At 33.8% G+C, this 27,630-nt stretch overlaps 2 protein-coding genes across 2 annotated transcripts; one reads left to right on the forward strand and one right to left on the reverse strand.

The window, feature by feature from the left end:
• Positions 1 to 1,600: 1,600 nt before the first annotated feature.
• LOC145631768 (plastid-lipid-associated protein 6, chloroplastic-like) lies at positions 1,601 to 5,183 on the reverse strand. The gene is made up of 4 exons (XM_081683942.1): positions 4,886 to 5,183; positions 2,595 to 2,831; positions 2,170 to 2,296; positions 1,601 to 2,071 (listed from the first exon to the last, which is right to left on the reverse strand). The coding sequence occupies exons 1-4, from the start codon at positions 5,129 to 5,131 to the stop codon at positions 1,857 to 1,859; spliced, it is 825 nt and encodes a 274-aa protein (XP_081540068.1). The 5' UTR covers positions 5,132 to 5,183; the 3' UTR covers positions 1,601 to 1,856.
• Positions 5,184 to 14,714: 9,531 nt separating this feature from the next.
• LOC145632528 (uncharacterized) lies at positions 14,715 to 18,355 on the forward strand. Its single transcript, XM_081684897.1, has 3 exons — positions 14,715 to 15,294; positions 15,537 to 16,408; positions 16,547 to 18,355. The coding sequence occupies exons 1-3, from the start codon at positions 14,715 to 14,717 to the stop codon at positions 18,353 to 18,355; spliced, it is 3,261 nt and encodes a 1,086-aa protein (XP_081541023.1).
• Positions 18,356 to 27,630: the final 9,275 nt, after the last annotated feature.

The raw sequence follows: 27,630 nt of genomic DNA on the forward strand, positions 1-27,630 counted from the left end.
ATCAGCAAGTGTGTCTAGTCAAAATGTTGCAAATAAATTAGGACAGAGGGAGTGTACATGTGTGATATGTAAATGTTTGAATGTTAAAATACAGAAAACACCAATTAATCAATTTGATAAATAAAATTTATTTCTTAAATGGCAAAATTGTAAATAAACTAACAATTTTGTATTAAATATGGGTCCCATTATTGTTGATTTATTTACGAAAATGTCATGATGATTGAAAATGTATGTCGTTTTATTTACCATTTTGCCATTTAATAAACAAATAATAAATTGATTAACTGAAACTACCTCTTAAAATATGTTTAAAGAAAATATTAGTTATTTTAAAATAAATATAAGTGATAATCTTTTAAGTGATAAAGATTACTTAAATCAATGAAGTTTGTTGTTTATCATATAATTTGATCTTTAAATACAACCTTCGTTTTAGATTATATGATGTGCATTACTTACTAAAAATGAAAAGTTCACATTATGTGTAATTAACAAATGTTATCAATTCTTTTACACTCACAAATCTGTATCAAAGTTTTGTTGGATTTAATATGAAACGTAGATATTTGTTAAACTACAACATTGGGACGACAAAGAGGGGAGCATAACATTATTTAAGTCTTAGGAAGGAAGAATTTTTTTTTAAAAAAAAAATGTGTATTTAAGGTTTGTTTTTGTTGACCTGATTTTCACTTATTTCAGGTGTAATAAGTTCAATTAAGTGAATAGAACATGTCTATTGTTTAAAAGGAATTTACCAATTGGTTGTTGGTGTAGTGGTGATTGGGACTACACTTGGTAGGGAGGACCCGTGTTCCATCCCCCGCAACAACAATTGGGAGGGGACTGAAACCTAACCACCCAAAACTGATCCCCGAATCCGGATTAGCCTAAAGGGTGAACCGGGTAGAACACCAAAAAAAAAAATTATTTAAAAGGAATTTTAGTAAAAATAGTAAAATACAACAATTATCCTTCAACAAATGCTATTATCTCTGGAAAATTAATTTGTTAAAAAAAAAAATTAATTGCTGCAGCCAGGATTCAAACCTGGTATCCAATCATAAAGACTTTTTTTTTTTTTTTTGATATCCAAACATAAAGACTTGTCAATATGCTACTGCAGCTTATTGTGATTAAGTTGCTTAAAGAAATTAATTTAAACAAATCAACGCTCCAAGCTGAAGACTTGGAACAACCAATTCTAACGAGGTAGACACCAAAGATCAAAAAGTCCTTAACAGTTTCACTCAACGTTAAGGCAGTTGAAAAAATGAGCCGCCGGAGTTTCGTATGATCCCCGAGCCACCGGAGGGCTTCACATAAACCCATTTCTTCTGATTCCAAAAGAGACTCTAGTCTTATGAGGCTCAATTTGATGCCACCAGTCTCTCCGCGGTATACATGGCTTAACCATCCTGGTGCCTGTTAAGCCTTAAAATCACAAGAGCTTTCATGGTCTAAATATAAAGATTGAAACATCGTCTTTCTTAAGGTGGCTTTGGCCAAACGAAGGAATATAACGACATGGAAACAAGCAAAATCACCCGAAGTTGGGTAAAATCAGTAGCCAAGATGAACAACAAATTTAAGAACATTGTACGAAATCTTGTTTGAATCTCATATCATAATAACCTCTGTACAATTATAGTCCATATATTGTATATCTTCATCTTATACAGTATTAATGTATTATACATATGAATCGGCAGAAAACCAGAGTTTCTCTTTGGAGGGGGTGATCCAGAGTCCAAAAGGCCTTGTCAAAAGAATCACTCTTTATAATTTCATATACTTCGTATATATATATATATATGTATATATAAGCCATGGCGAGAAATCTGTCATGCAGATTAAGAGATGACAAAAACTCTAAGCTCGCCTCTGTCTCCTCTAGTGATACGGGTGTCTGCATCAATATATGTGACCTCAAAATCACCACTTCCAGGATTTGATGAAGGCCTGAGTGAATCTGGTATCCGAGGAACTTCCAGAGGAGGTAGCTGCGACAAGTTTCCAGTTGTCTTCACTGTTGTTTTTTCGAATATGATCTTAACCGAAGCAGAACCTGATCACATGGAAAACAGAATGTGATTTTAGGAGATATTTTCTAGACATGAATATGAAAATCAAACCTACAGAAAATTAATTTATGACGAGACAAACCTGTGATCTCAAATTTGTGTGCTAGCGTTGCAGTTACTTCAACAGGTGGTAAGGGCCATGGAGCACCTAATTCAATCTCCACGATGTTGTCAAAATCTTTGCTGAAAACATCAATTCGTTGATACACCTGTTCAAAACAGCCGAACAACAAATAGTAAATGCACAGCACAAGCAAATTTTTGACTCCAAGTACAACTCTACAGCACAAAGATTTATTTAAGATGATCGACTAGAAAGGTGGCCTATCAATTATAGATGGAAGGAGCACCAATCAACAGATAAAAACTTAGAACAGAACTACCAGAGATTCAAAAGTAATATTCCGAAGATCTTTAGCAAAGTGCAGAACTTAATCATCATTGATGAGCTCTTTCATTCAACTGGAAGTAACATTTTATTATAGAATGAAAGAATGATTGGCAGACCTGACCAAGAGTAATTGGCAGAAGCCTTCCTACGGGAGGTCCAGGACGACTCCCTCCCAAAGTGCGTGATGAAAAAGCACTGCTATATAATAATTTCCATCTTCCTTGGAGTTTATCAAGATCATTTGAGAGGTCTACAGGTCCACCAGCAGCTTCAAGCTCCCGTGCTGCATCATCTGCCTTCCTTAGATCATCTTCATTAGCCGCAAGACCTCTGTTTAGCCCAGAGACAGCACTCTGTGGTAAATCAACCAAATTGAATAGGATATTAAGCACGGTATCAATGATGCAGTTAAGAGTTTTTTCCTGAAATTGAATACATACTATTGACAACCACCTAGCGTACAAGGCTCCAACAAAACATAGGGTCTATCTTTCGGTATTCAAATTATGCACTCATGCACAAATAGGAAGAAAGGGAAATAAAGCAATAAAATATAATGTATCAATATAAGAGAGGATGTGTGAAGGGTTCACAACAAAAAAAAAGAAGTAAAGGTCAGGATCAGCTGCATCAACCAAAATTTAATCACTCATGGTCAATTAATCAGTTACAAAGATCCTCTTTCCAATTATACGAGGCTGTTCACAATCTTCATATGGGTTCTTTAACATAGTCTACCATCCAAAGACCATGGCTTCCACTTGGTCCAATAGGGTAAGGCCATATTGACCAATGTCTTCGTCTCTTTTGTAGGTTTACTTTGACATTCTATTAGCAATGTATTCAGAGATCTTTGATACAAATGACTCAATTATTGGAGCAGTTCAAACCACTATTTTAGTAACATCTACAGCCGATACAGGTACTTAGCTAATGGTCAATAGTCTCAATACATTGGGCGTTGCGGAATTTAGCATCTCAACTGCTGAGGTGGAAAGGATGACAGTAAATCCAGAGGAAAGAATCAGTCATGCTGTCATCATGCAAGCTTGTACAGAATAAACTTTACGCTCCAATTGAATTAGCCAATAGGTTGAGAAGCTTATGAATAATGGGTCAAAAGGCCACTTTCAGAGAACCGAAAGGGGATGAACATAAAACAAGAGTCAAGACCACCTAACTCGAAAAGAAATTGGAAACTAAATACTATAGTTTTTTTTAATAAATTTGAGATCATGTAAAGCAAGTAGGTTTCAACAAATCCCATGGCTGTACTATTTTGTCCAGTGACAAAGGAATGCTCAAGGATATACTACCATTCGATCTGTTGGAAAATTATCAACAGCTACTTAATTATTATTAGTTTGTACCTGAACTTATTGTTCATTATTATAACCAGATTTAATAGCAACATCTTAGGATTACCAAACTTCTTGAAATTTTTCTTGAACTTGGCTTGTTTAACCTAGAGGCTTGCCTAACCCTTTAATCATGATCTATCAAAATTGCATAGTTTGTACTCTAGGAGCATGAATCAAGAATTGAGGAAAAGTTAAACAATTGGGTCTAAGTTCTAGACTTCTAGTAAGAGCAACTTGGAAATAATATTAGAGTTTGTTCTATAGACAAGCAGTGTACCAAGAAGATAGAACTCCTACAAGTTTATCTGCCTTCATAACAGCTGTAATTACCATCTTTGACATAGCCTTCTATAGTTCTAGAAGTGTCTATCCCACATCATGCTTAATCACTCTTCTTTCAATTTAATTTATCTTCGACAAATCGTGTTGGCATAAGACGTGAAGGATACTAAGAGAATTGCCTTAAAAAGCTTTATCTTTGATTGATGTGCCATATAATTAAGTAAAACCAGCAAAACTATAGCAAACACAGGTATACATAATTGGGTTTTTGATAAGTTGCACAAAGCAATGGAAACTGTAAAATGATCTCAAAATCAGACCCATATCAAACAACAATCAATTGCATCTACAAAACCCTCACCAAGCATCCAAGGAACATAAGGCATCAGAATTTTCTTTTTATATTTGAATTCAGTATGCACATAACCTGAATTGACCCAGGTTTGGCGGTTGGTAGGATCCCAAAAACTTCACCAAATAAAATTTTGCAGAATAACATGATTAAACAATTGAACTTGTTTTATAAAGGGCACAAATCAACTATGTGGACGAAATTCAATCTGGGGTTTTGGGTACCACCCATTTTACTAATGCTTTCACAATCTAAGCTAATCGAATTCATTAATCATGTAGAAAAACAATTCTAATTTCACAGCAATAATCGTTCACCAAAGATTCAGACTCAGAACTTCTAGATTATTAAGTAGGAAAGACAATTAAATTGAGTGAAAAGCATAAAATTAGTGCAAAATTAGGGAAATTACCAACAATTTGAGCTTTAAAGAAGCAATAAGTTCCTTGAACTCTGGAGATGGCAATGGAGGAGGAGGAGGATAGTCAGTTGTAGAGACTTGAAGTTTAGGAGAGAGAATTCTTCCATTTTGGGTATAACCCAGATTTAAAGATTGGATTTTTGCACCAAAAGTTTGAAAATTTCTTGAAGAAATAGATGAAGATGAGAGAGAAGGACGAGGTTGATGATGAACAGGAGAGGGGAGGAGGGAAGCCATTGTTACTGGTTCTGTAAAATCACTAAAATGTGAACTGTGTGGGTATTGATTTTTTATTTTTTAATTTATTCAATTTTGTTTTGGATTTTTTTTTTTTTTTTTTTTTTTTTTTTTTTTTGTTTTAATGAACGCAAGGGCAGGTCTGTTCTCATGTGTTTATTTTCAGTTCAGCTCTTAATTTTCTTCTATTTTAAAATACTCAGTTCAGTTCAGCTCTTAATTTTCTTCTATTATAAAATATTCAGTTCAGCTGAGTTTAGTCTATGAGAACAAGGCTTAAATGCAGTACAAAATAACTTAAATGCAGAAATTAATTAATGATACGAAAATAATAAATAAAAAAAAGCCTAAAATACCCTTTTCCCAAAATTAAAATTTAAAAATAAAAAAAAAATGATTCGCCATTTCACCAGGCTTTTAGATTTTACAAGTACATTTTTTATTTGCAATTCATTTCACTCGCCAAATTTTTCTTTCATTCAACATTTTTTTCGGATTTTTCATCGTATACTACTGAGTTAAAGCTTAATTCACTATATACCATAGAAAACTTTCTAATACACCATACAACCTTCATTTTAATGAAAATGTCACAACATGTCCTTTTTCGTTAACTCAATTAGTCATTAACGTTAATTATGCCACATGGCAACCTATAATTGGTTCTTATTAATATTATTTCTTTAATAAACTAACTTTAGAGAAATTATTTTTAAAATTAAAAAATAAAAAATAAATCACCACCACCTTAGCCACCGCCGCCACCAGCCTAGCCCTGACCCCACCCCCAGCTGGCCGGCGACCGTCCCCCTTCCCCGCCGGCGAAATTCCTGACCCCGACCACCTTTCCCTTTCGAACTCCCAGCCATCACCTGCGAATTCCCCTATTCCTCTCGAATTCCCCAGCACCAGCTACGAATACCCCTCTACCTCCCAAAATCTCCAGCCACCACCTTTGCGCGACAACCTAAATCATCTCCCACACGTTGTCGCCGTCCAACTTGCCGAAAACCACCACCCCGAAACCCTAAAACACCAAATTCAAAATCCTAGATTTGGTTTTAGGGTTTCAACGTACGTGGTGGTCACTTTGGGGTGGAAATGGCATTGAGATGGGCGAAATCGATTCGTCGGCGCGGGGGAGGGTGGTTTGGGAGCCGATTGGTGGTAAGGGAAAGGTTTTTCGAGGGAGATGGGTTGTTTCGCGACCGATGATTTGGTTGTTCTCGTAGGATTTCGTCAGTGGTTCAAGAGAAAGGGAGTAGCTCGCGCGGCCCGACGGGGGTTTTCTCGTCGAATTTCAGGCCAGTACGGGGGTTGTGGTCACGCCGGCGCGAGGGTTATTGTCGAGTTTTGCGCCGGCCGGTGGTGGCTGGCCGGAAGGACGTGGGTGGCTGTTTTTTTTTCTTTTTATTTTTTTCCTTTTTTTTATAATTAATTATATAATCACTAGTAGAAAAATACAATAAGGCACCCCCATAAAGGCACCGGTTCAGGCCAAACCGGTGTCCTAAACCGGCCCAAATTTGGGCGCCATTTTACACAAATATAAAAGCCACCGGTTCAGACCAAACCGGTGCCAATATCTAAAAGGGCACCGGTTTGAACCGGTGCCAATTGAACCGGTTCTTAATTTAAAAAAAAACGCTTAAACTTTATTATTAAAAAAAAAAAACCCCGCCCATATATAAACCCCCCAAACCCTATTTCTCATTCTCGCCGCTTCTCCTCTCCTCTTCTTTCCTTCTCTTTCTCTCTCCTCTCCTCCTCTTTCGCTCACCAGTCTTTCTCATCTCCTCCTTCCCTTTCTCATCTCCTCCTTCTCCCTCAAGACTACCACGTCTCCTTCTCCTTCAAGCCCACCACGAAGACCACCACGAACACCACCACGGAGACCACCACGAACACCACCACGGAGACCACCACGAGCACATGCAACACCACGAACACGTCTCCTTCTCCCTCAATTTCTGGTTTTTTTTTTTTCCGATTTCACTTTAGGATTTTTTTTTGCGATTTTGATTTATTTTTGTCGATTTCTGGTTTTTTTTAACTCGATTTTAATAGATTTATTTTTTACGATTTTGATTTTTTTTTTTTCGATTTCTGGGTTTTTATTTCGATAGCAATTTTGATTTTTTTGTTTTCGATTTCTGGGTTATTTTGTTTCCGAATTCAATTTTGATTTTTTTTTTTCTGATTTTTGTTTCTTGTTTATTCGATTTTAATACATTTTGTTTTCGATTTTGATTTTTTGTTTTTCGATTTCTGGGTTATTTTTTTTCCGTTTTCAATTTTGATTTTTTTTTCGATTTTTGTTTATTAGATTTTAATATATTTTGTTTTCGATTGTGATTTTCGTTTAATTGATTTTCGAAATTGATTTCGAAAATTTTGGGAATAATTTTAATAGATTTTTCTGGGTTCTGAGTTTAATTGATTTCGAAAATTTTGGGAATAATTTTAATTGATTTTTCTGGGTTCTGAGTTTAATTGATTTCGAAATTGATTTTGAATTTTTTTTGCGTTTAATTGATTTTCGAAATTGATTTTTCTGGGTTCTGAGTTTAATTGATTTCGAAAATTTTGCGTTTAATTTTTCTGGGTTCTGAGTTTAATTGATTTCAAAAATTTTGGGAATAATTGATTTCGAAATTTTTTGGGTTAATTGATCTTCGAAAATTTTGGGGTTTAATTGCTTTTCGAAATTTATTGATCTTCGAAAATTTTGGGATTTAAAACACATTCAAAAATTTTGTGGTTAATTGTGTTTCGATTTTTTTGGGTTTTTTTTGGTTATTTATTTATTAAATTATTTTGATTTTTGAGTTCGTACATTATATTCTAAGTTCACAAGTGATGCATGAGTTTTCTGGGTTTTTTTTTTGCATTTTTTTGTGAGTTTTATTGATTTCTGGGTTTTAATTGATGCAGATGTTAGATGCACAAGGATTCAAGACTTTGATTTTGGAATATTGTTTTTGATGTTCTAATTTTTTATTTGTATTTTTTTTTTTTTGTATTTTTCAATATCAATTTAACGTTGAATTTTATTGTATGATTATAATTCATTGTATTATTTTTTTTTTTTTTTGTATTGTACAATAACAGTTTAATATATTGTTATATTTCATTGTCTTTTGCGCTTGTTCTAATTTATTTTAGTTGATTTAATTTTTGAGTGAAAAAAGGCAAAATATATATATATATATATATATATATATATATATATATATATATATATATATATATATATTGGGCAGTTTTGGCACCGGTTAACCGGTGCCAAAACCAATGAAATAAATATTTTGGTTCATTTTTGGCACCGGTTAACCGGTGCCTAATTGGGTATATGGCACCGGTTTTGAACCGGTGCTAAAAAGGGGGGTATTTGGCACCCCCCACATAGGCAGCGGTTCAAACCGGTGCCTTAGACCGGGTTTGAACCGCTGCCAAAGCACTTTTTTCACTTAGTGAATTATTTTTAAATTAAGTATTTTAAAAGGAAACCAAATATATGTTGTCACGTGGCCTTATTAGCCTTAACGACTAACGATGTTGTGACATTTGTTAAACTAAATGGTATATGGTGAATTAGAAAGTTTTCTATGGTATATGGTGAATTAAGCTTTAACTCAGTGGTATATGGTGAAAAATCCATGTTTTTTTTTTTTTGGCAATTCATTTTATTTCACCATTTCCCTCAAATTCTTCAATCTGAGCCTTAGAGACGAACAAGTTGTTCACTGCTCATAAACCATCCAGTCTAATTTTTTTTTTTTTTTGTTTTGTTGAATTGTCGTAATTTTCATTATAAGTACCCCCGCATATGTTTTTCGGGGATGTTGTTTACCCCCGGAAATCTTATCCGAGGGGTACTAAAGACCCCGGAAACCTTATCCGGGGGGTACTGGAGACCCCCGGCGGAAATCTTAGCCAGGAGGTACTAGAGACCCTCGAAAATCTCATGGGGGGGGGGGGTGCTAGAGACCTTTGAAAATCTTAGCCATACAAGATGGAATTTTTTTTTTTTTTTATTGTTCATCTAGTACATCACATAATTTTCATATCTAAAAAAAATCGTCGTAGTGTACTTTATTATTGACTATGAATTTGTATAGTATTGAATATTAAATAGGATACAAGATTGAATACGTTAAAATTGGTTGTAAATTAAACGATAGGGATCATTAATATAGTTAGGAGTATACAAAATTTAATTTTAATCATTAAAAAAAAAGTGTAAAGGATTTAGTTAAAACAAAGACAAAATTAGATGTAATAACCCAAGGAAACAACATAATCTGTTGCTCGACTGCCTACTCTTAAAATATAATCCGTATTTGAATTCCACACCGCATAAATGACAAAGAAGCTTGTTGACGTCATTCATCAACAATTGAATCTTTCAGGGGCACGGGCCAAGAGGAGTCTATTTCGGAGAGCTATAGTTTCAGCAATTAGAGGAGTAGTTGTTTCTAAATTAAACATACAACTACAAACGTTATTGCCAAAGTGATCTCTAATAACGATACATGCAACACCTGATTTGTCTCAGATAGAACCATCAAAATTAATTTTAACAACACCAACCGAGGGAGGGGACCAAGCTACATGCATGAACGATTTAATAGGAGATGGGGTCAAAATTGAATTAGTCTCAAGAGAGTCTGAATGAGTCCTAATAGTGCGTTCAAAGTAAGTCATTTGAGTTCGAGAAAGAGTAGACAAGGAAGAAATAAAGGTATTTTTAAAATTTAAAAAAAACAAATCAAGGCATTTCGAGTTTTACAAATACTCCATAGGAAAGGAGTAATCTATAACCCTTATAAAAGCCCCAAGCACCAAGACTGTAGCAATTTTACTGTTCCTTATGAACAGGAAATTGACGGTTTTGCCCTCCCTACCCCTTAGCACCCTTCTCTGGTTGACCAAGTTGACCGGGCTATTTCGGTCTTTTTGCTTTGACATTGCATGTGGTCTCAGTGGGCTGACGCGTGGCAATTCCTCTTTCTTTGTCGGTGTTCTGCAGCTTACTCTCTTTCTTTCTTTCCTGCTTTCTTTTCCCATTAGCTATGTCTTTCTTCCTTTCGTTTGTTTTTATATGGCTAGAGTATTTCTTTTTCGTTTTTCCTTTTTCTTTCTTAGTAAATTAATTGTTGATTTTTGATTGTGTGTGGGTGTTGCAGCGGCTGTGTCAATGGCGGAATTTCAAGGAGTGGGTGGTGGTGTAGTTGCGCGATTTCGAGGAGTTAATGGTGGTTTTGTTGCGCGAATTCGAGGAGCTGATGGTGGTGTATATGCCCAATTTGAAGGACCTGGTGGTGGTATTTTTTTGGATCTGGTTGTTTTGTGCTATAAGGTATTCTCCTCTTGAGTATTTGTCAGTAGGAAATTTGTTAAATCAAAATCAAAATATCAATTCAAAATCAAAATATCAATTATTAAATAAAGACGTGAGAAGTGTTTTTAAGCAAATCTAATTATTGCATTAGTACCATTTCAATTTACCTGTAGTATCTCATTGATTAAAAACATGAGTTAGCTAATTTAAATAAAATTAGAATTAGCATTGTGTAATAAAAATTAATTTCTCTTATAAATTTTGTTTAAGGATTTTATAAAGAGATTATGAACGAAATACAGTGATATCTCTTGTAAATTTGTCTTATTAGTTTATTATTTAAATATAAACTTAGCTTCAGAAACTACAGTGATAGGGGAAATTGCTTTTGGAGAGTTTGGTGCTGTAATGTGTATCTATGTGTATTTAAAAATTTATAGAGGGGTTTTAGTGTGTACTAACTTCCTTTTTTTCTGAAGAGATAAAAATACCTTTTTTTTTTTTTTTTTTTTTACTATAATAATGATAAAAATAAACTAGAGTATATTTCAGATGTCTTTTTTGGTTGCAATGTATTATTTAATAATTTTTGAGGAGAAGATATTTTTTTATGATGTACTAGAACAATTTATATGGTCTGGTTTTTTTGGCTAATAAAATATATGGGATATGTCCTTTGCTTTATTCTTTATTATATATGTGTTCTGCATGTTTGGTTTGTTTCAATTTTCTGACTTGCTTCTTCTTTATCTTCTGTCTGAAAGAAAAGGTTTGTATGTGAAACTTTGCTGGGGTAATTGGTTAATTAGATTTTGATAAAAATATAATATCATGGGTTTAATTCCTTATGGATCTCATTTGTACAGACAACATTGGATATTGACTTAATGAATCTTGAACTTTTATACACCATAATTTCCTGGACATACATTAATGTACAATATTTGAATTTACAGTTATACATTTTTTATAGGAAAGTAAATTAGAACAATTACTTGAAATTAGTTGTTTATGCATTTGTGTTATTTCTGAAGCATTCAATTTGGTTACATAGCTTAATTTTTTTTGCCCTTGTGTTTTTTGTTTTTCTTCTTTCTTTTTTTTGGATAAAAAAAAAGGGAAAAAAAAGAATAATTGTAGGTGTATGCACTTGGAGCTGGTTGTGCTGGTAAAATTAATTGCAGCTACTGGTGGTAAGTTTATTGTTAGTGATTTAACTTGGAATATTATAAGGTGGCTTGGTTTTCTTACATATGTTACCTTAGTTGTTGCACTTTGATTGTAGTTTAAGTTTAGAGGATGTATATGTTAAAATTTTTTTTTTTCCCGGTTACAGGTTATGGCTATTCAGTCAAAGCTAAATTGCCATTCCATTTCGACCTCTTTTAGGTCAATTGATTGATTGTTTAAATTTTCCTAAACCGGTTTATGGTTTCATAGATAGGGATAGGAATAATGCTTGTGTTCGTATTAAGACTGAATGTGGGAAGTCTGAATTTGTATTTTTCGGTGGGGAAGCTAACACAGTTGAGGAGTCCCAAGAGAGAGCAGCTCAAAAAGTTGTGCAGAAATTGATGAACCAGTTTGGGGTGCGGGTGAATGATTTTACATCCGATAGAGAAAGGATGTATCAGCTATGCAGTAAGCTTTTTAAGCATAAGGTGGTTGAGTTATGTAGTGAAAAAGGGATAGTGATGCCTGGTGCACAGAAGATTTTGGGCAAAAAACCATCTGGTGATGTTGTTCATGTGACGATTGACTTTGTAGGCTTTTTAGGAGCTGTTGTTACAAGGACTGGAGCAGAGGTGAGTCCATTAGAGACTATTTGGGTTGAAAATTTGGGCTTTGTGTCTTGCCCACATAATGGAGGTGAAATGGAATGCATATATAGTGATGCTTGTCCTGAGTTAGCTGATGCGAGGCAAAAGGCTGCCAAAAGAACTATTCATTACTTGGTGACTAAGTATAATCTAGAGATCATTGATGCTAATTATGGTGCAATTTCGGAGAAGCATGTTGCTTGCAGTGCTCTAAAGAGAAGGTTTTACCAATTAAAGGAGCATTTGGCTGCCAGAGAGGAAAACTTTGCTACTGATGAATGCTTGACTCCTACTTCTGAGAGGTTTCAGATCCCTAAAATTGGTTTGCCTCCAGCTGCTCCAGTTAAAAGACGTTCGGTTACAGCATTAGATGCAGCATCTTCTTCTACTGTTAGAGTTGCTGAACCTTTGGTTTCTGGCATACCTGAATTAGAGACTGTATGGAAGCGGGCAAAGTTTGTTTAGCCTATATGGAGACTTACATTAGTATTTTGGGTAGAAAGTTGTATGCCTGGATATAGGTGTTTAGATTTAGCATATATATATGCTTATTATCTTTCCTTTTGTCTTAGAGCCTAGGTCTATGAGTAGTAATGGCTGAAATTTTTCATTAGAAAACAGACTTGAAGGCTGTAATTGAAATATAATGTAATGTGTATCTTGAGTAATGAATGGATTAACTTTTTATTGTAGTTCTCATGACTTCTTAATTTAATATTGCTCTTTGATTAATTTTATTGTTAATTGTATGTCTTCTTAATTTGACAATGCTCTTTCATGTTTGGTGTTAAATATGTTCAGTATTTTATTTTTTGAAGCTACATGGAAAATGTAAATACGGGTTTTAATTATGCATTAGCTTTTCTGTTTGCGGTAAATGGTAGCTATGTATGTATACTGATATTCAAATTTCGATTGTATAACTTAGTTCATGTATGTATATAAGCATGTGAGGGAATAGGGAGAAAAGGAAATCTTTAAAGTAGGATTAGAGTTAGAGGAAGTAACAAGATGAGATAATGACAAGCTTCAATGGCTTTATAAAATAATACAAAGCAAGTATTGTTAATGATATGCACATGCTCTTACTAAGGTACAAAATAATGTAGTAGATTAGTATAATTCATTTATTTTGTTTTGTGGTAGTGAAAACAAGGGGATATTGCAATTTCAACTCGAGATCAGTGTAAAATTCAGGAATTATTGTTATTGGCTTTAATCACAGAAGTTTACGCAGAACAAATATTGGAACAGGTAAACATTTGCTTGAGTTGAAGGAGATATGCAAGTTAGTGTATTAGATTCATCAAATTTGTGAGGATTTAAATTGCAGAGCCTTTTAAATTGCTCCTTGTTTTTTATTAAAAAAACATCTTGCTAACTGCACCTTCTGAGTATTTCTATATATGTTCTTTTTACAGTTAATGACATAAACTGGGATCATTAATAACTTGTGCAAATTGTTGAGATGTGCATGCAAATGGTTGACATGACTTGGTTTACAGCAAAGTAATATGGGTATATCTGAAAATTTTGCATGATGCTTATGATAAGTTTTTCTATTTATATACGCATTGCTATCTTCATTTATGATATTTATTTTATGTTCGAGTTCCTGAGTTATTGTTTTAATTGTTTATATGATAGCTGATGCACCTATTAATTTTAAGAGACCATCATTTCAAGGTCGAAAATCAAAGCGAATGAGTGCTTTGGTATCAACTCATAATTCTACTAGGTAAAATAGATGATTTAAAATAATAAAATTATTATTTTGGTGAACTAAATTCATAGGTTCTTTATTCTTTGTACAGTCAAGCAGAACAACCAAAATCGAAAAAGCCTAAATCAAGACCTTCGAAATATATTGTACTTGAAAGTGGGTCCTTTGCCTTACATTGAGTTACCAAAGTGAATATATATATATATATATATATATACATATATATATATATATATATATATATATATATATATATATATATATATATATATATATATATATATATATATATATATATATATATATATATAGTCTTTTTTTATAAGATCTGGCTTAATTTCTTTTTGGTCATGCTACAGAGAGGCCTTCGACTCACATATCTACACCAAAAAAGGCCAAAGTTCAAAACAGCTAAGGGATGCAGCTAAAAGTAAGGTTTAGTAGTAATTTCATCAGTTTATCTATTTAGCACACATACACAGTTGCACAATCAAATTATCTCAAATATCCTTTAATGCTATTACAGAAACCCCTGCGGCAACTATAGGAAAACCATTACCTAGGCATCCCCTAGAATTATCTCCACCTACTTACTGTGATAAGTGTGGAGCTAAGAAGTTTGAGTTTGAAACTCTACATTTTTGATGTGGCAATGGTGATATTAAAATAGCTGAAAATGAATATCCCCCTGAATTAATGAGGCTTTTTACTTCAAGAGATGAAGATGCTCTCCATTTTAGAAAATATGCACGATTATACAATAACTTATTTGCTTTTAGTTCAATTGGAGGTAAAACTAATAGAGAAACATACAAAGGTATATATGTCTTTAAACTGCATGGCCAAATATATCATTCTGTACCAGACTTATTACCAGATGAGAATGGTCCAAAGTATCTGCAACTTTATTTCTATGATGGGCAAAATGAATTGAAACACAGAATAGACTGCTTTCCTGAATTAAGACAAGATGTTATTGACAAATTAATGCAAGTAACTAAAGATAATCCATATGCAAGATTTTTCCGCTCTTTGAAAGAAGTAAATGTTGATGAGCGTACTAACATTATAATAAATTCAAACACTGTACCGGATCAAAGAGTATATAATGCTCCCACTTCAGATGAAGTTGCTGTTATCTGGCCTGATAGTGTTTCGTCAAGTCAGAGTTCATGGCCACATGTTCTTGTAACAGCAAAGTCTTCAAAATCTCATCGGATTGCTCATTTTTATGGGTGCTATGATCCTTTGCAGTATCCCTTGCTATTCCCAAGAGGTGAATGTGGTTGGCATCAGGGTTTAAAGAAAACTTCTTATGGTGGAGACAGACAAGTGGCAACCGAACCTGATCCGATACAGTCCTGCGCAGTGCACACTCCGGCAGATTTATTTTCTAGATGCAGAGGCTGCTCGTAAGTTCTTAAAAGAACAATGGTATTCTTTTTAAAGCTGTTTATATGCTTGTGTTTCCTTATCGTATGCTTAATTTGAATTTTCTCTGGACTTTAATGTTTGTAGGAGCTTCTGGAAAACATACCAAAGCTGATAAGAATATCTCTGCAAGGGAATACTATTGCTATAAGCTTCAAATTAGACCAGGAAACATGTTGTTAAGAGCAGGCCGTGCATTTTTGCAGTATATCACAGACATGTATATCAAAGTTGAAAACACAAGGTTAGATTTTTTTCGGCAAAATCAAGATACAATAAGAGCGGATCTTTATAAAGGGATTTTAGACACTGTAGAGAGTGGCCAGACAAGTGCAACTAATGTTGGTCATAAGTTCATTTTTCCACCATCATTTATAGGAGGCCCTCGTGATATGAAAAGGAGATATCTGAATGCAATGGCTCTTGTGCAGAAATACGGGAAACCTGATCTCTTTGTCACTATGACCTGCAATGCAAATTGGCCAGAGATAAAAGCTGAGCTAGAGCCTGGTGAGACCGCACAAGACCGGCCAGAATTAGTTGCTCGTATATTTCGAGCAAAGTTGATTGCTCTGAAAAACAAAATAAAAAAAGATGAAGTATTTGGTAAAGTGGCAGCAATGATATATGTCATAGAATTTCAGAAAAGAGGATTGCCACATGCTCATTTCCTATTGATTCTAGAGCAACAACATAAGATGAAGTGTCCTGCTGATTATGATAAATATGTCTGTACAGAAATACCTCCTGTTACTCAGCCTGAGCTGCGTAAAATTGTGTTAAGGCATATGATGCATGGACCATGTGGCCACTTAAATCCAGAGTGTCCTTGTATGAGAAAGAAGGATAATGTTGTTTCTTGTAAAAATGGGTACCCAAAACAATTCAACGCACAAACAACAACAAATAAAGATGGCTATCCTTGCTATAAGAGAACTGATACTGGAGAACAATTGAAAGTCAGAAATGCTTAGTTAGATAACCGATGGATTGTCCCTTATAACCCCTATCTCACAGCACTCTTTGATTGTCATTTGAACGTAGAAGTTTGTTCAACTATTAAAGCAGTGAAGTATTTATATAAGTATGTTTACAAGGGACACGATCGAGTGGCCTTCAATATTCTGGCTGAAGATAAAAATTGTAACGATGAAATTGCTCAGTTTCAGTCGGGGAGGTGGGTGTCGCCATGTGAGGCAGCTTGGAGAATTTTTGGATTTGATTTATTTGAGATGCATCCACCAGTCTTACCTTTGTCAGTTCATATTCCAGACATGAACATAGTTTGTGTACGCCCTTATGAACGTCTGGATGTTGGTATTGCAAGCGGTGTTTATGGTAGGACTCAATTAACTGAGTTCTTCCGTATGAATGCAGCTACTGATAATGGTCTTGGTTACTCATATGTAGAATTTCCTGAACACTATAAGTGGGATGCTTCAGCAAAATCATGGTCCAAACGGCAAAATAAAAAAGTGATGATAGGGCGATTAGCTTTTGTCGCTCCTTCGGAGGGTGAACGCTTTTACCTTTGGCTTCTATTACTGAATGTCAAAAGTCCAAAATCTTTCACAGACTTGCGCACAGTTGAAGGTTATGTGTGTGCAACTTTCAAAGAAGCATGTCTAAGAGCTGGCATTTTGGAAGAGGACGATGTTGCAAGCATTTGTTTGGCAGAAGCAACTGAAATTCAGCTCCCTCGGGCTTTACGCCGGCTATTTGCAACTGTTCTTATATTTTGTCAGCCGAGTAACCCTGAAGAATTATGGTTTAAATATTATTCTGCATTATCAGAAGATTTTGCACGCCAATACCCTGGTGTTGAAAACAAAGTTAAAAGATTAACTGTCAGATCAGTAGAGCAACATTTAGAGGCCATGGGCAAGTCATTATCTGCTTGTGGTCTGGCTGTTTTAATGGAAGACAATGATAACCAGATTGATAGAACAAAAGACATTCAAGATGCCTTAGATGCTCTGATTCCTCAAAATTGTATAGAAAGTTGTGGCTTGCTTAATACCGCACAAAAGGAAATTTTTACTTGTATTATGCAGCATATCGTAGAAGGAAAACCAGGGGCATTTTTCGTAGATGGTCCTGGTGGAACTGGTAAAACGTTCTTATATAATGCACTATATGCTGAGATCCGCCTTATAAATAAGATTGTTTTACCTACTGCTACGTCTGGAATAGCTGCAGCAAATATTCCATCAGGTAGAACAGCACACTCAAGATTCAAAATTCCATTGGACAGTGATGCTTCATTAGCTTGCAGTGTTTCTAAGCAAAGTAGCCTGGCAGCGTTAATAAAAGAAACAGCTCTTATAATATGGGATGAAGCATCTATGGCAAACAAGCAAAATCTAGAATCTCTAGACCTTTTATTACAAGACATATGTGATAGGGATGTGATATTTGGTGGGAAGGTAATTGTTTTCGGTGGAGACTTTCGACAAGTGTTGCCTGTTGTTCCTAACAAGACTATTAGAGAAGCAGTAGAAGCAAGTATAGTGAGTTCTTATATATGGCAGCATTTGCGGAGATTCAGGTTAACTGAAAATCTAAGAGCTAGGGAAGATCCTTCATTTTCTCAGTTTTTACTTGCACTGGGAAACGGTGAACTGCAGACCATGGAAAGTGATTTTGTTGAGTTGCCACCACAGATAGTGCAGACTTTCCAGCCTGATGCTGATCCAATAGATGAGTTACTCGAATCTTCTTTTCCAGAACTTGGTTCGGGTGCTCTGGACCCTCAATTCTTTTCAAGAAGGGCAGTTCTAACACCTATAAATGACGATGTAGATACTATAAATTCGTTCATGATTGAGAGATTCCCAGGACAAGCCATATCTTATATAAGCTATGACAGTGTCCTAGATGATAGTGGCAGCGTATATCCTACATAATTCCTGAATAAACTATGTCCAGGTGGAATGAGCCCTCACAATCTTGTGCTCAAAGAAAACTGCCCAGTAATATTGCTTAGAAACCTTCTGCCATCTTCTGGTTTATGCAATGGAACGCACCTTATATGTAAAAGGTTTTTCCCTAATTTAATTGAGTGCGTGATTTCTATCGGACAGTATCAAGGGGAACATGTATTTATACCCAGAATTAAACTCAGACCATCAAGTTCTCAGAAATATCCTTTCCAATTTCAGAGGAACCAGTTTCCTATCAAGCTCAGCTTTGCAATGACTATAAACAAGTCACAGGGGCAAACTTTAGATCAAGTGTTAATATATCTCCCTCGTTCGTGTTTTTCACATGGTCAGTTATATGTGGCTCTTTCACGTGCACGGTCTGCAGATAAAGTGAGAGTTGTATCAATGGCTCCTACTTTACAGCATTCAGAAAACTCTGTTAAAAATGTCGTATCTTATGCTGTCCTAAAGCTAGCAGGAGTAATTTAGGTGATTATACATTGACTAAGCTTACTAAGTTGATTTTTCGAAATATATAATGGCAGTCCTAATTTTCGTGTTTTTCTCTTATTTTGCAGGAGTAATCTAGGTGCTGTTAGATCATTCCTAAAATAAGCTAAGTCATGTGCAATCACTTTAGCAGTGGTCCAATGTTGAATTCCATGTATGCCTTTTCTTTCCCCTATTTGCTTCATACTAATATACTCTATTTTGCTGCAATCCATTTGAATGTGAATATACTAATTCATATATGGCATTAACTATGGGTGATATTTAATGACAATAATGGTTGGTTAGTGATTGTGGGTCATATCTTTCTTGCTTTAGATTGCTACTGTATATTATGTGTGTGTGTGATTGTTTTAACAGAGCTTTATGACTACTGTAATAAATTAATATGCTAATTGATTCCAATTATGCATTCTGAACTTTAATACATGTGATTTTTTTCAATGAATTCTTTTATGGGCTTTATTCTATAGCGTATGAGCAAAGATTACTTTTAGTAAATGTAGACAGTTAATTTATTACTCTAGATAATAACTTGTTTTAAAATAGGTGTTTTGTATTATATGAGTTGTTGTTTGGAGAGTAATAAGTGTTTAATTTTGAGTAAATTGCTATTGGGTTTTCCGGCTCTGACATCACAAGGAAGGAGTGAACAGAAAATCTGTCTGGACTTTATTACATGTCTACTGGCAGAAAAAACCTGACTCAGGATTTATTGCTGAATATTCAATTACAGGTCTTCAGATGTACTAAATATTAATGCCATATATTTTGATTTCAGGTCCTTCAACAGTTCAGAAGATTCCTCCACAGCAATTTTGCCGGCATGGTTTTGTGATAACTAAAGCATCAGACCCTGGGTTTAGAAAAGAAATGTATAAGCATCTTGTTAATTGTTTCTTGATCATCAGGCAAACCATGCATAAATTGGTTTTCTGTCAAGCTTTCGCCTTACATGTTTTGATGTAGCATACACTTATAGTGGACACGATACTTTTAATAATAATTCTCCTTTGATTATAGCTGGTATTGTTTAGAGAAATTAGAATGATTGATGGTTGAAATTAAAATATGTTTGCTTCACTATTTAACATTATTGGTTGTAAGAGCAATTAGAATAATTAATGGTTGTTTCTGATTTATTTATTTAACTGAAGATCTAATGTGATTTCAAACCCTTGATCTCTTTTGCTCTATTTTGTCGTGCAAGAATATACCCTTATTGTTAGGCTTCATGGATCAACGTCAATCAGCAAACGACATAAGCAGGTCAGTGGTTTTAGTGATTTTTCAAAGGTCACTGCTCTTATTCCCTTAATACATCATTTTTATTCATGATCATTCTTTCTTTCTTTTTATTTATTTTTCATTTTTTTATTCCTGAATAAGTTAATTCATAATGCTATTTTAATTGTTAGCTGGTGCTTTATTTCTATTTTTATACAATTAATGGTCATATGGCTTTCAACTAAAATATCTGGTTTTGATTAGTTGGAACTCTGGTCTCACTCTTTCAGTTTAATACTAAGGCAGCAATTGCAGCTCATTGCCTCAAGCGGATAAAGGACAATTATGAATTCAAATTCAACAGGTAGCTTAGGTAGAATCTAAAAGTTTAAATATATTGAATTTATTTTAGACCTACTGAACTTGTACTGTAATGCTTGGGTAGAGTGATCGATGGTGTGCTTATTCATAGTACTGGTATGTTTGCTTGTAGGTTGCTGCAATAGTTTGAAGAGCTGAACAAAATAAGAGAGTATATATTTTTTCAGATTTCTGAGCTCTGGAACCATTGAAGCCCTTAAGAAATGTGATGCTGATAGCATCATGTGGTCTACAAGTTCGTAAATCTATGGATTCATATATTTGAATTTATTCAATGAATTCAATGACATATTGACATGGAGTATTATATATTCAACCTTAGTTCTCTAAAAGTTTATATTTCTGCATGGATTTTAAACTGGAGTATTTACTTGCAGGTAGTATTAGACAATGGCATTGCTCGAGTGACAATATCTAAACCACGAGAAATTGTTACTGGACTAGCTTATAATGGCATTGACAATTTGCTTGAATCTCGAAATCTTGAGGACAATAGAGGGTAAACATTCTATATAATCAGATTTGTACAGTCATTTTGCTTAATGAAATCAATACTTTAATCAGTCTCTATATACAATCTAGAAACAAAATTCAAGATAATGAAAGAAAAGTTGATCATCACATGTGGAATTTTTTATTTTTTCCGCTTGTTTAATGATATATTTAACTGTGTTATGTATGCATGTATTGGGATCTTGTTTGGAATGATGCTAATACACCAGGGACATTTGACATGTTTGTTCCTCTCGCCTTTTTCTTTCTTAGTTTACCAAAATTAAATGGATAAACTTGTAAATTTTAGGCTTTGTTTTACAGATTTGACTAAGGCTATTTGCTAACTGTATGCAAGATTAAAGCAACAACTTTTCAGGTGATTATGTCAGATGATGATAAGGTGGAAGTTTTCTTTTGTAGACAGTGGGATCCTTCACTCAAGGGCAAGTTATTCCCATTGAATATTGATAAAAGGTAGTTGCTTTAATCTTCACCATATTATATAAACTTCTACTTTTTATAGAGTACACTTCCTCCTTTATATATTAGTACCCCTCTCTCTTGAATTAGTTGTCATGTTAATAATGTAATTTAAACCAATAATCGTTAAACTTTTAGGTCTATAATGCTGCATGGCTCATCCAGGTCATATACCTATGCAATCTATGAGCATATGAAAGATTGACCGGGCTTCAGCTTGGGTGAAACTAGGATCACATTCAAGCTCAATAAAAAGTGGTATAAAGAAACTGATTTCTTTGGACAGGTTTCACGGCAAACCAAATTAATTAGAAGAAATTTAAGTAACAAAGCATGATATGTTTTGTCCTGAGGCTGTTCTGTTGACAAGCCCTGTGGAACCAAACATTAAAGGAGAGGTATCATAATTTCTTATCTCATGTAGATAAAAGTTGATTATGCATTGATTTTAAGTATTTTTATGATTTGTTCGATCATGTTTAGTGAGTATATGAATTGTTATATTATATAGGTTGATGACAAATATCAGTATTCATGTGACAACAAAGAGATAAAAAACCATATACGCTTAAATTACAGCCTGCTAAGGTGAACTGTTTAAATTAAGCTTTCTAGCATAAAATAAAAGTTAATATTAAAAGCTATACAATATTTCACATTTCTATATATATATATATATATATATATATATATATATATATATATATATAGGTCTGATTTGATTATGACTGATTGTATAAGCCAATCCCTTAAAAAAAGGAAAATTGTACTCCAACATTTTTCTAGGCTACGGTTATCTATTATATAAAATCAAGATATTATTATTTTATTACTTATAAAAACAATAAATTTTTGCAATCTTTAAAAAGTAATATAAAAGTACAATGAGCAGCTGGAATTCTTTACCTAAAGTATGGAATGAACAGTGCAAACAGTAAGAAGAAAGAAAAAAATTACCATAGTTATTCTAAACACTATTACCAGAACCTTCCCCAATTACTGTATTCTAGCTATTTCCTATTTTTAAAATTTGTACTAACTCATATAAAAAGTGTTTCATCTCTGACATTTCGTTTTTTTCACAGAAGAAATCAAACACAATAGCAGTGACTTACTCAGCCATGGCAGGTATGGTCCCTTCTTTTACACACTGCTTCCATTATCCTTTAGCTCAATTATTGTTAATGTTTTTCCTATATAAATTCCTGATTGTATGCTTGATTAACTAATATTTAATATTAAATGTTCTAGCATCTTACATTATCATCTAAAACTACTGCTATACAAAATAACAAGAAAAACATTTGTATACACAGATAAAAAATACAAAACAGCTAGATAGAAGCCAGAGTATGTGTACTTGGATCAGTTAAATGCAGAAAGCAAGACTTATATAGTAAGAGTAGTTGTTGCTGAAAAAGGAAGGGACACACTATCTTCCAAAAAAACAGTTAGATTCCAAACTTTACTTCTAAGGGATGAAAAGGTATGCATTTATTACTTTATACATGTAAATATCACACTAGCTTTATTACAATTATGATGCAACAAAAAGAATATTCCTAACTGTAATCTAAATCATATCAAGCATTAGGGTAGGATTAAAGAGTTATGGTAGACAGTACAAAAATTACATTAACTACTCTTGAAATAATCATGCTTATGCTATAATCATACTTTTACTTATGTTATAATCTTGGTCAGCTTAAGATTTAGTTAAATATAGTACACATAAAGCTAGAATATAATGCAGTCCTAATTATGTCTGAATGTTCAGGATTCAAGTGAAATATAATGTATATAGATTTATTTTACAATAAAATCTAAAACATCTTGTAAGTATGCTATTCTACAAAGCTTATTATACATAGATCTTTTGTGTGACCTTTTCATACTTCTATAATATAAACTACATCAATGTTAAAATCACTTTGTTTTAGCCAAAATAATGTTAAATAAAGCACATATTCTGTGGCACTTTAATTATATCTCAAACAAAAGATGCCTTATTCTACATATCTAATAGCAAATTATATATAATTAATAAGTTTAAGGGACCTTATAATATAGTTATTAAGCTCACCTTGTTTCACTATCACTTTCTGCTTTATAGGGTAATAGGATGCGTGGTACTTTATTTGGCGATCAAATTGAAGCATTTGAAGAAGCATTACAGTACCTAGGTGAATACGACATTTCTGCTGCACCTATTAAATTCATTGACGAAAAATGGAGAACTGAACTTGATCAGTTTCCGTACCAAATGGCTTTTGGTAGTAGAACTGTGATCCAGCCAGTTCATCCAGAGCTCGGACCAATTCTGCCTAACTATCAACCCATTGCAAGTATACCTCGTACAGTTGATCCTGATGAGAAATACGGTATATTACACTCACATAACAGTTTCACATAAAAATACAATTAAAAAAACACTAACAAACTTATCTGAATTCATAGATATCATGGGTGTGGTGTTATATGTTGAAGAAGAGCCAAGGAAAATTGAAGCCAGAGATGGAAAGCGAGAGAGCTTCGTACGAGAAATAGTCGTTACTGATGAAAGGTTAAAATCAGATCACCTAAATGTTCAGGATTAGTAAAAATAATATTTGATATATATTACATTTTGAAATCACTAACAATAAGTATTTCATGTAACAGTTGCGATCAACCGCTCACCATCTCATTGTGGAATGATCTAACAGCACCCAAATTCTTCGACAAATTACCTAATTGGGCAGAAGCATTCCAGGTTATAGGTTTCAGGGCTCTTAAACCATATACTCGCCGTGGTAAGACAAAAACTACTGTACTTTAGATCCTGGGTGATTTTTTACCATGACAAAATTAACACTATCTGTTTTATTTAGGTTTTTCAATTAATTCTGGTATGTCTACTCGAATAATCTATAAACTTGAAGGGGATCGAGCACGTGAGCTGTCTGACTGGTAATCACCAAAACTTAGCCTAGCAAAAACAACAACCATTACAGTATGCTGATCATCTCTATAATGAACAATGTGCAAGGCTAACCTCTTCCACCAGAAGATATTAGATAGGCAAACTAGAGTATTAGAGGTTAAGTACCCAGGTGAAAATAAAAAAATTGTTTCCATTGCTGAACTGAGACGGAAAAAGGTGAAATATAATTCATTACAACCTCTTCCAAGGTTTACAACTCACTAAAAATTAAGTGTGCATGCTCTAACTGATATTTTGTGAATTATAATACATGTGTAGCCAAGCAACACCATACAGGAAGAACTTCTATGGATAGAGGTAACCATTCAGAATGCAGAATTAGAAAAAGTGCACGCGTACACAAGTTGTTCAAACTGCTGGAAACGAACCAACCTTCCATTGCAGAAGCGTTATTCTTGCACTTCTTGTTATAAGAAAGAATGCATATGCACTGAGAGGTATAACACTAGCTCTTTTTAAACACCAACCTTATCTGTTAATATTGTACCTAACAAAAATTCCTATGAATTCATGCCAGGACAACCTTTAAGTTTGAGGCTAGCGATGGCACAGGAACTATGGCATTCACCACTTTCAACGATGGCACAGAAAGACTGTTTAGGAGAAGTGCAGCTGAAATTTATGCCATAAAAGAAGCGGTAAATTACAATTACCATGTACCTACCTTCTAATTTTTGAAACAGTTTATATATGCCATGTAAATTTCCAAAGAATACTTGAAAGTTCTTACTTCATAAAATTAAAATTATAAGTAAGAAAATTAATAAGATTAGATAAGCTTAAGATAAATCTAGAATATAGATTTTCCAATAGACAATCACCCATGAGATGTTTAAAGGTCCAGTAGACTTGAAAAAGTCAAGCACTCTTATCTTATGCCTTAGAAACCAAGAACACAAAAAAACCATTATTAGCAAAATTGTCAACGGTGAAAATGCCATGCCTCAATTGACAATGAATTGTTGAGTAATGTTGCTAATCAGTCCCGCCTAGAAAGATTTATAAATAAAAAAGAAAGGTAAAAAAAAAGCAGAAAAGAAATATAGTCATCTAATTAGATAATATTAGTGTAATACACGGTCAAAGATATATATTATAATGTTTACAAATTTTGATCTAATACTAATACTTGCCATGATGATAAATACAATGCAGGATGACCACAATGCATTCGAGGCTATTCAAGACATGCTTAGCAGCAAACCGTTCTACATTAAAGTAGGCCCTACATCGCATTTAGGCCAGAACAATGTTCTAAAATGGACTCTCAAGGGTATAGAACTTAAGGAAGATCCTGAGACACCAGAAGTTTTGCAACCATTTGATGGCACCTCCAACCAAGCAAAAGATGCAAATGAAGAGGAAAAACGGCAAACTATGGAACAAGGGAATCCAGAACTAGTCATTCCAACCCCAAACATGAAGGGTTCTTCAGAAAAACATACACAAGATAGCCCTTTCACTCAAACACTAGAGTTAGCTCAGGGAGATATCGAATCGCTTAAGCGCAAGAAAGCTTTAGGGAAAACTCCTGTCCAATTCCAAGATGAGGAAACTGAATCCGAGCCACCGCTATCACAATTCCATGCAAAAAAGAAACTTTGCTTCGGCGGAATGACTCCAGAGAATAACAAGACAGCCCAAGGACCAGAGATATCACCAAGAAAGGATCAAGCTCAAGATGAACCTGTCCCCCTGAAAACTGACAAGAAGCAAGCCAAACCTGTAACTGTGGAGTCTGAGAAGCCGAAATAATCTTCCATCAAATCTGCCACGACAAATGATAAGGTGGTGAACTACAAAAAATATATATAATAGCCTAATGGAGTACTGTAGAACAACAATCTAAGGTGCACTACCTGCACATCATCTAAGTATTAAATATTTTGCTAGATTACAAATATATGGACAACTATAAGAAATTCTCTTTTCCTTAGAATGCTAAGCACAATATATAGTTGCCCATGTATTTATATAAAACTCCAGCATCGTGTAGTACTTAATCTTCAACTTACTTTCAAAATTTCATGTATATAGAAGTAAGATGCTGTAGGAGTTGCTCTTTTGAGGGTTTCCCAGGAACAGTAACAACAGTTAGTGTTCCTGGCAAACACCATAAATAGATCAAGGTCTAATGTATTGCTATATTACAACGGATGTTAAATTATATCTATAAAAATATAGTAGTTTATATATGTGGCTTATTTGAAATTTATTATTATACTGTTTTTTTAAAGAACTAAGTGAAATTATAAAAAAAAAAGAGATCAAGATAAAGAAAATAATCATCTTATGAGAATTCAAACTTAATTTATAAAACATCAATACAGATAAGTCGCATAAGCTATAAAGTTCAACAATAAAAAGAAATAAAGGAGAAATTCACAAATAAAAAGAAAACACATAAAATTTGTTATTAAAAATATTAAAACCTAGACTAATGTTTAGAATTAAAAAATAAACAAAAGCTGATATGCTGATATTGTTAAAGCAAACAAAAAAAAATAAGAGCTGATATGCTATAAAGGTTTCAATGGCATGACAAAAGCTGAAACAACAAACATAAATTGTCATACACTAATCTTTTTATTAGGGAAGTTAAAATAACCTTCTGCATAGATTATTATCATAAAAAACATTACATTTTAGAAGATCTCAAATCTTCATTTATTATTACAGCTCCATTTCTCAAGCGTTGCAATAACCTATCACTAAAACAACGTCTAAAGAAACACAATCTCAAGCACAATCGGATCATTGCTCTGCAAAAAAACAATTCCGATTTTCCCATATTCTAACTGAACATCTACAATCACTTGCGAAATTCCACCCATTATCCTACTATGAATGTTTCCATTCAATCGGGAACAAATTTCGACAACAGAATCCCATCTTCTATTTCCAAATCGCATTTGAATTTCAGTCCGCATATTGACATGATCAAACACTTGATTACCAAAGGCTACTGGAATTTCCTGCAAATGAACACATAAAATGCATTAGATACAATAAGATCACTTATTTAAAATTTTATATTCATAACTTAAATAAATAGAAAAAGATACTAATCAAAGTATCTTCTTCATAGCATGTTAGTGTAATTACCCAAGGGAAACATGGCTGATTCCCAATTCCTAGGGCAACAAGAAAATCATCATTAGAAGAACCATTTCCACCACTT

Source organism: Chenopodium album, chromosome 5 (assembly GCF_948465745.1).
Source record: "Chenopodium album chromosome 5, dcCheAlbu1.1, whole genome shotgun sequence".
Taxonomy (NCBI): Eukaryota; Viridiplantae; Streptophyta; class Magnoliopsida; order Caryophyllales; family Amaranthaceae; genus Chenopodium; species Chenopodium album.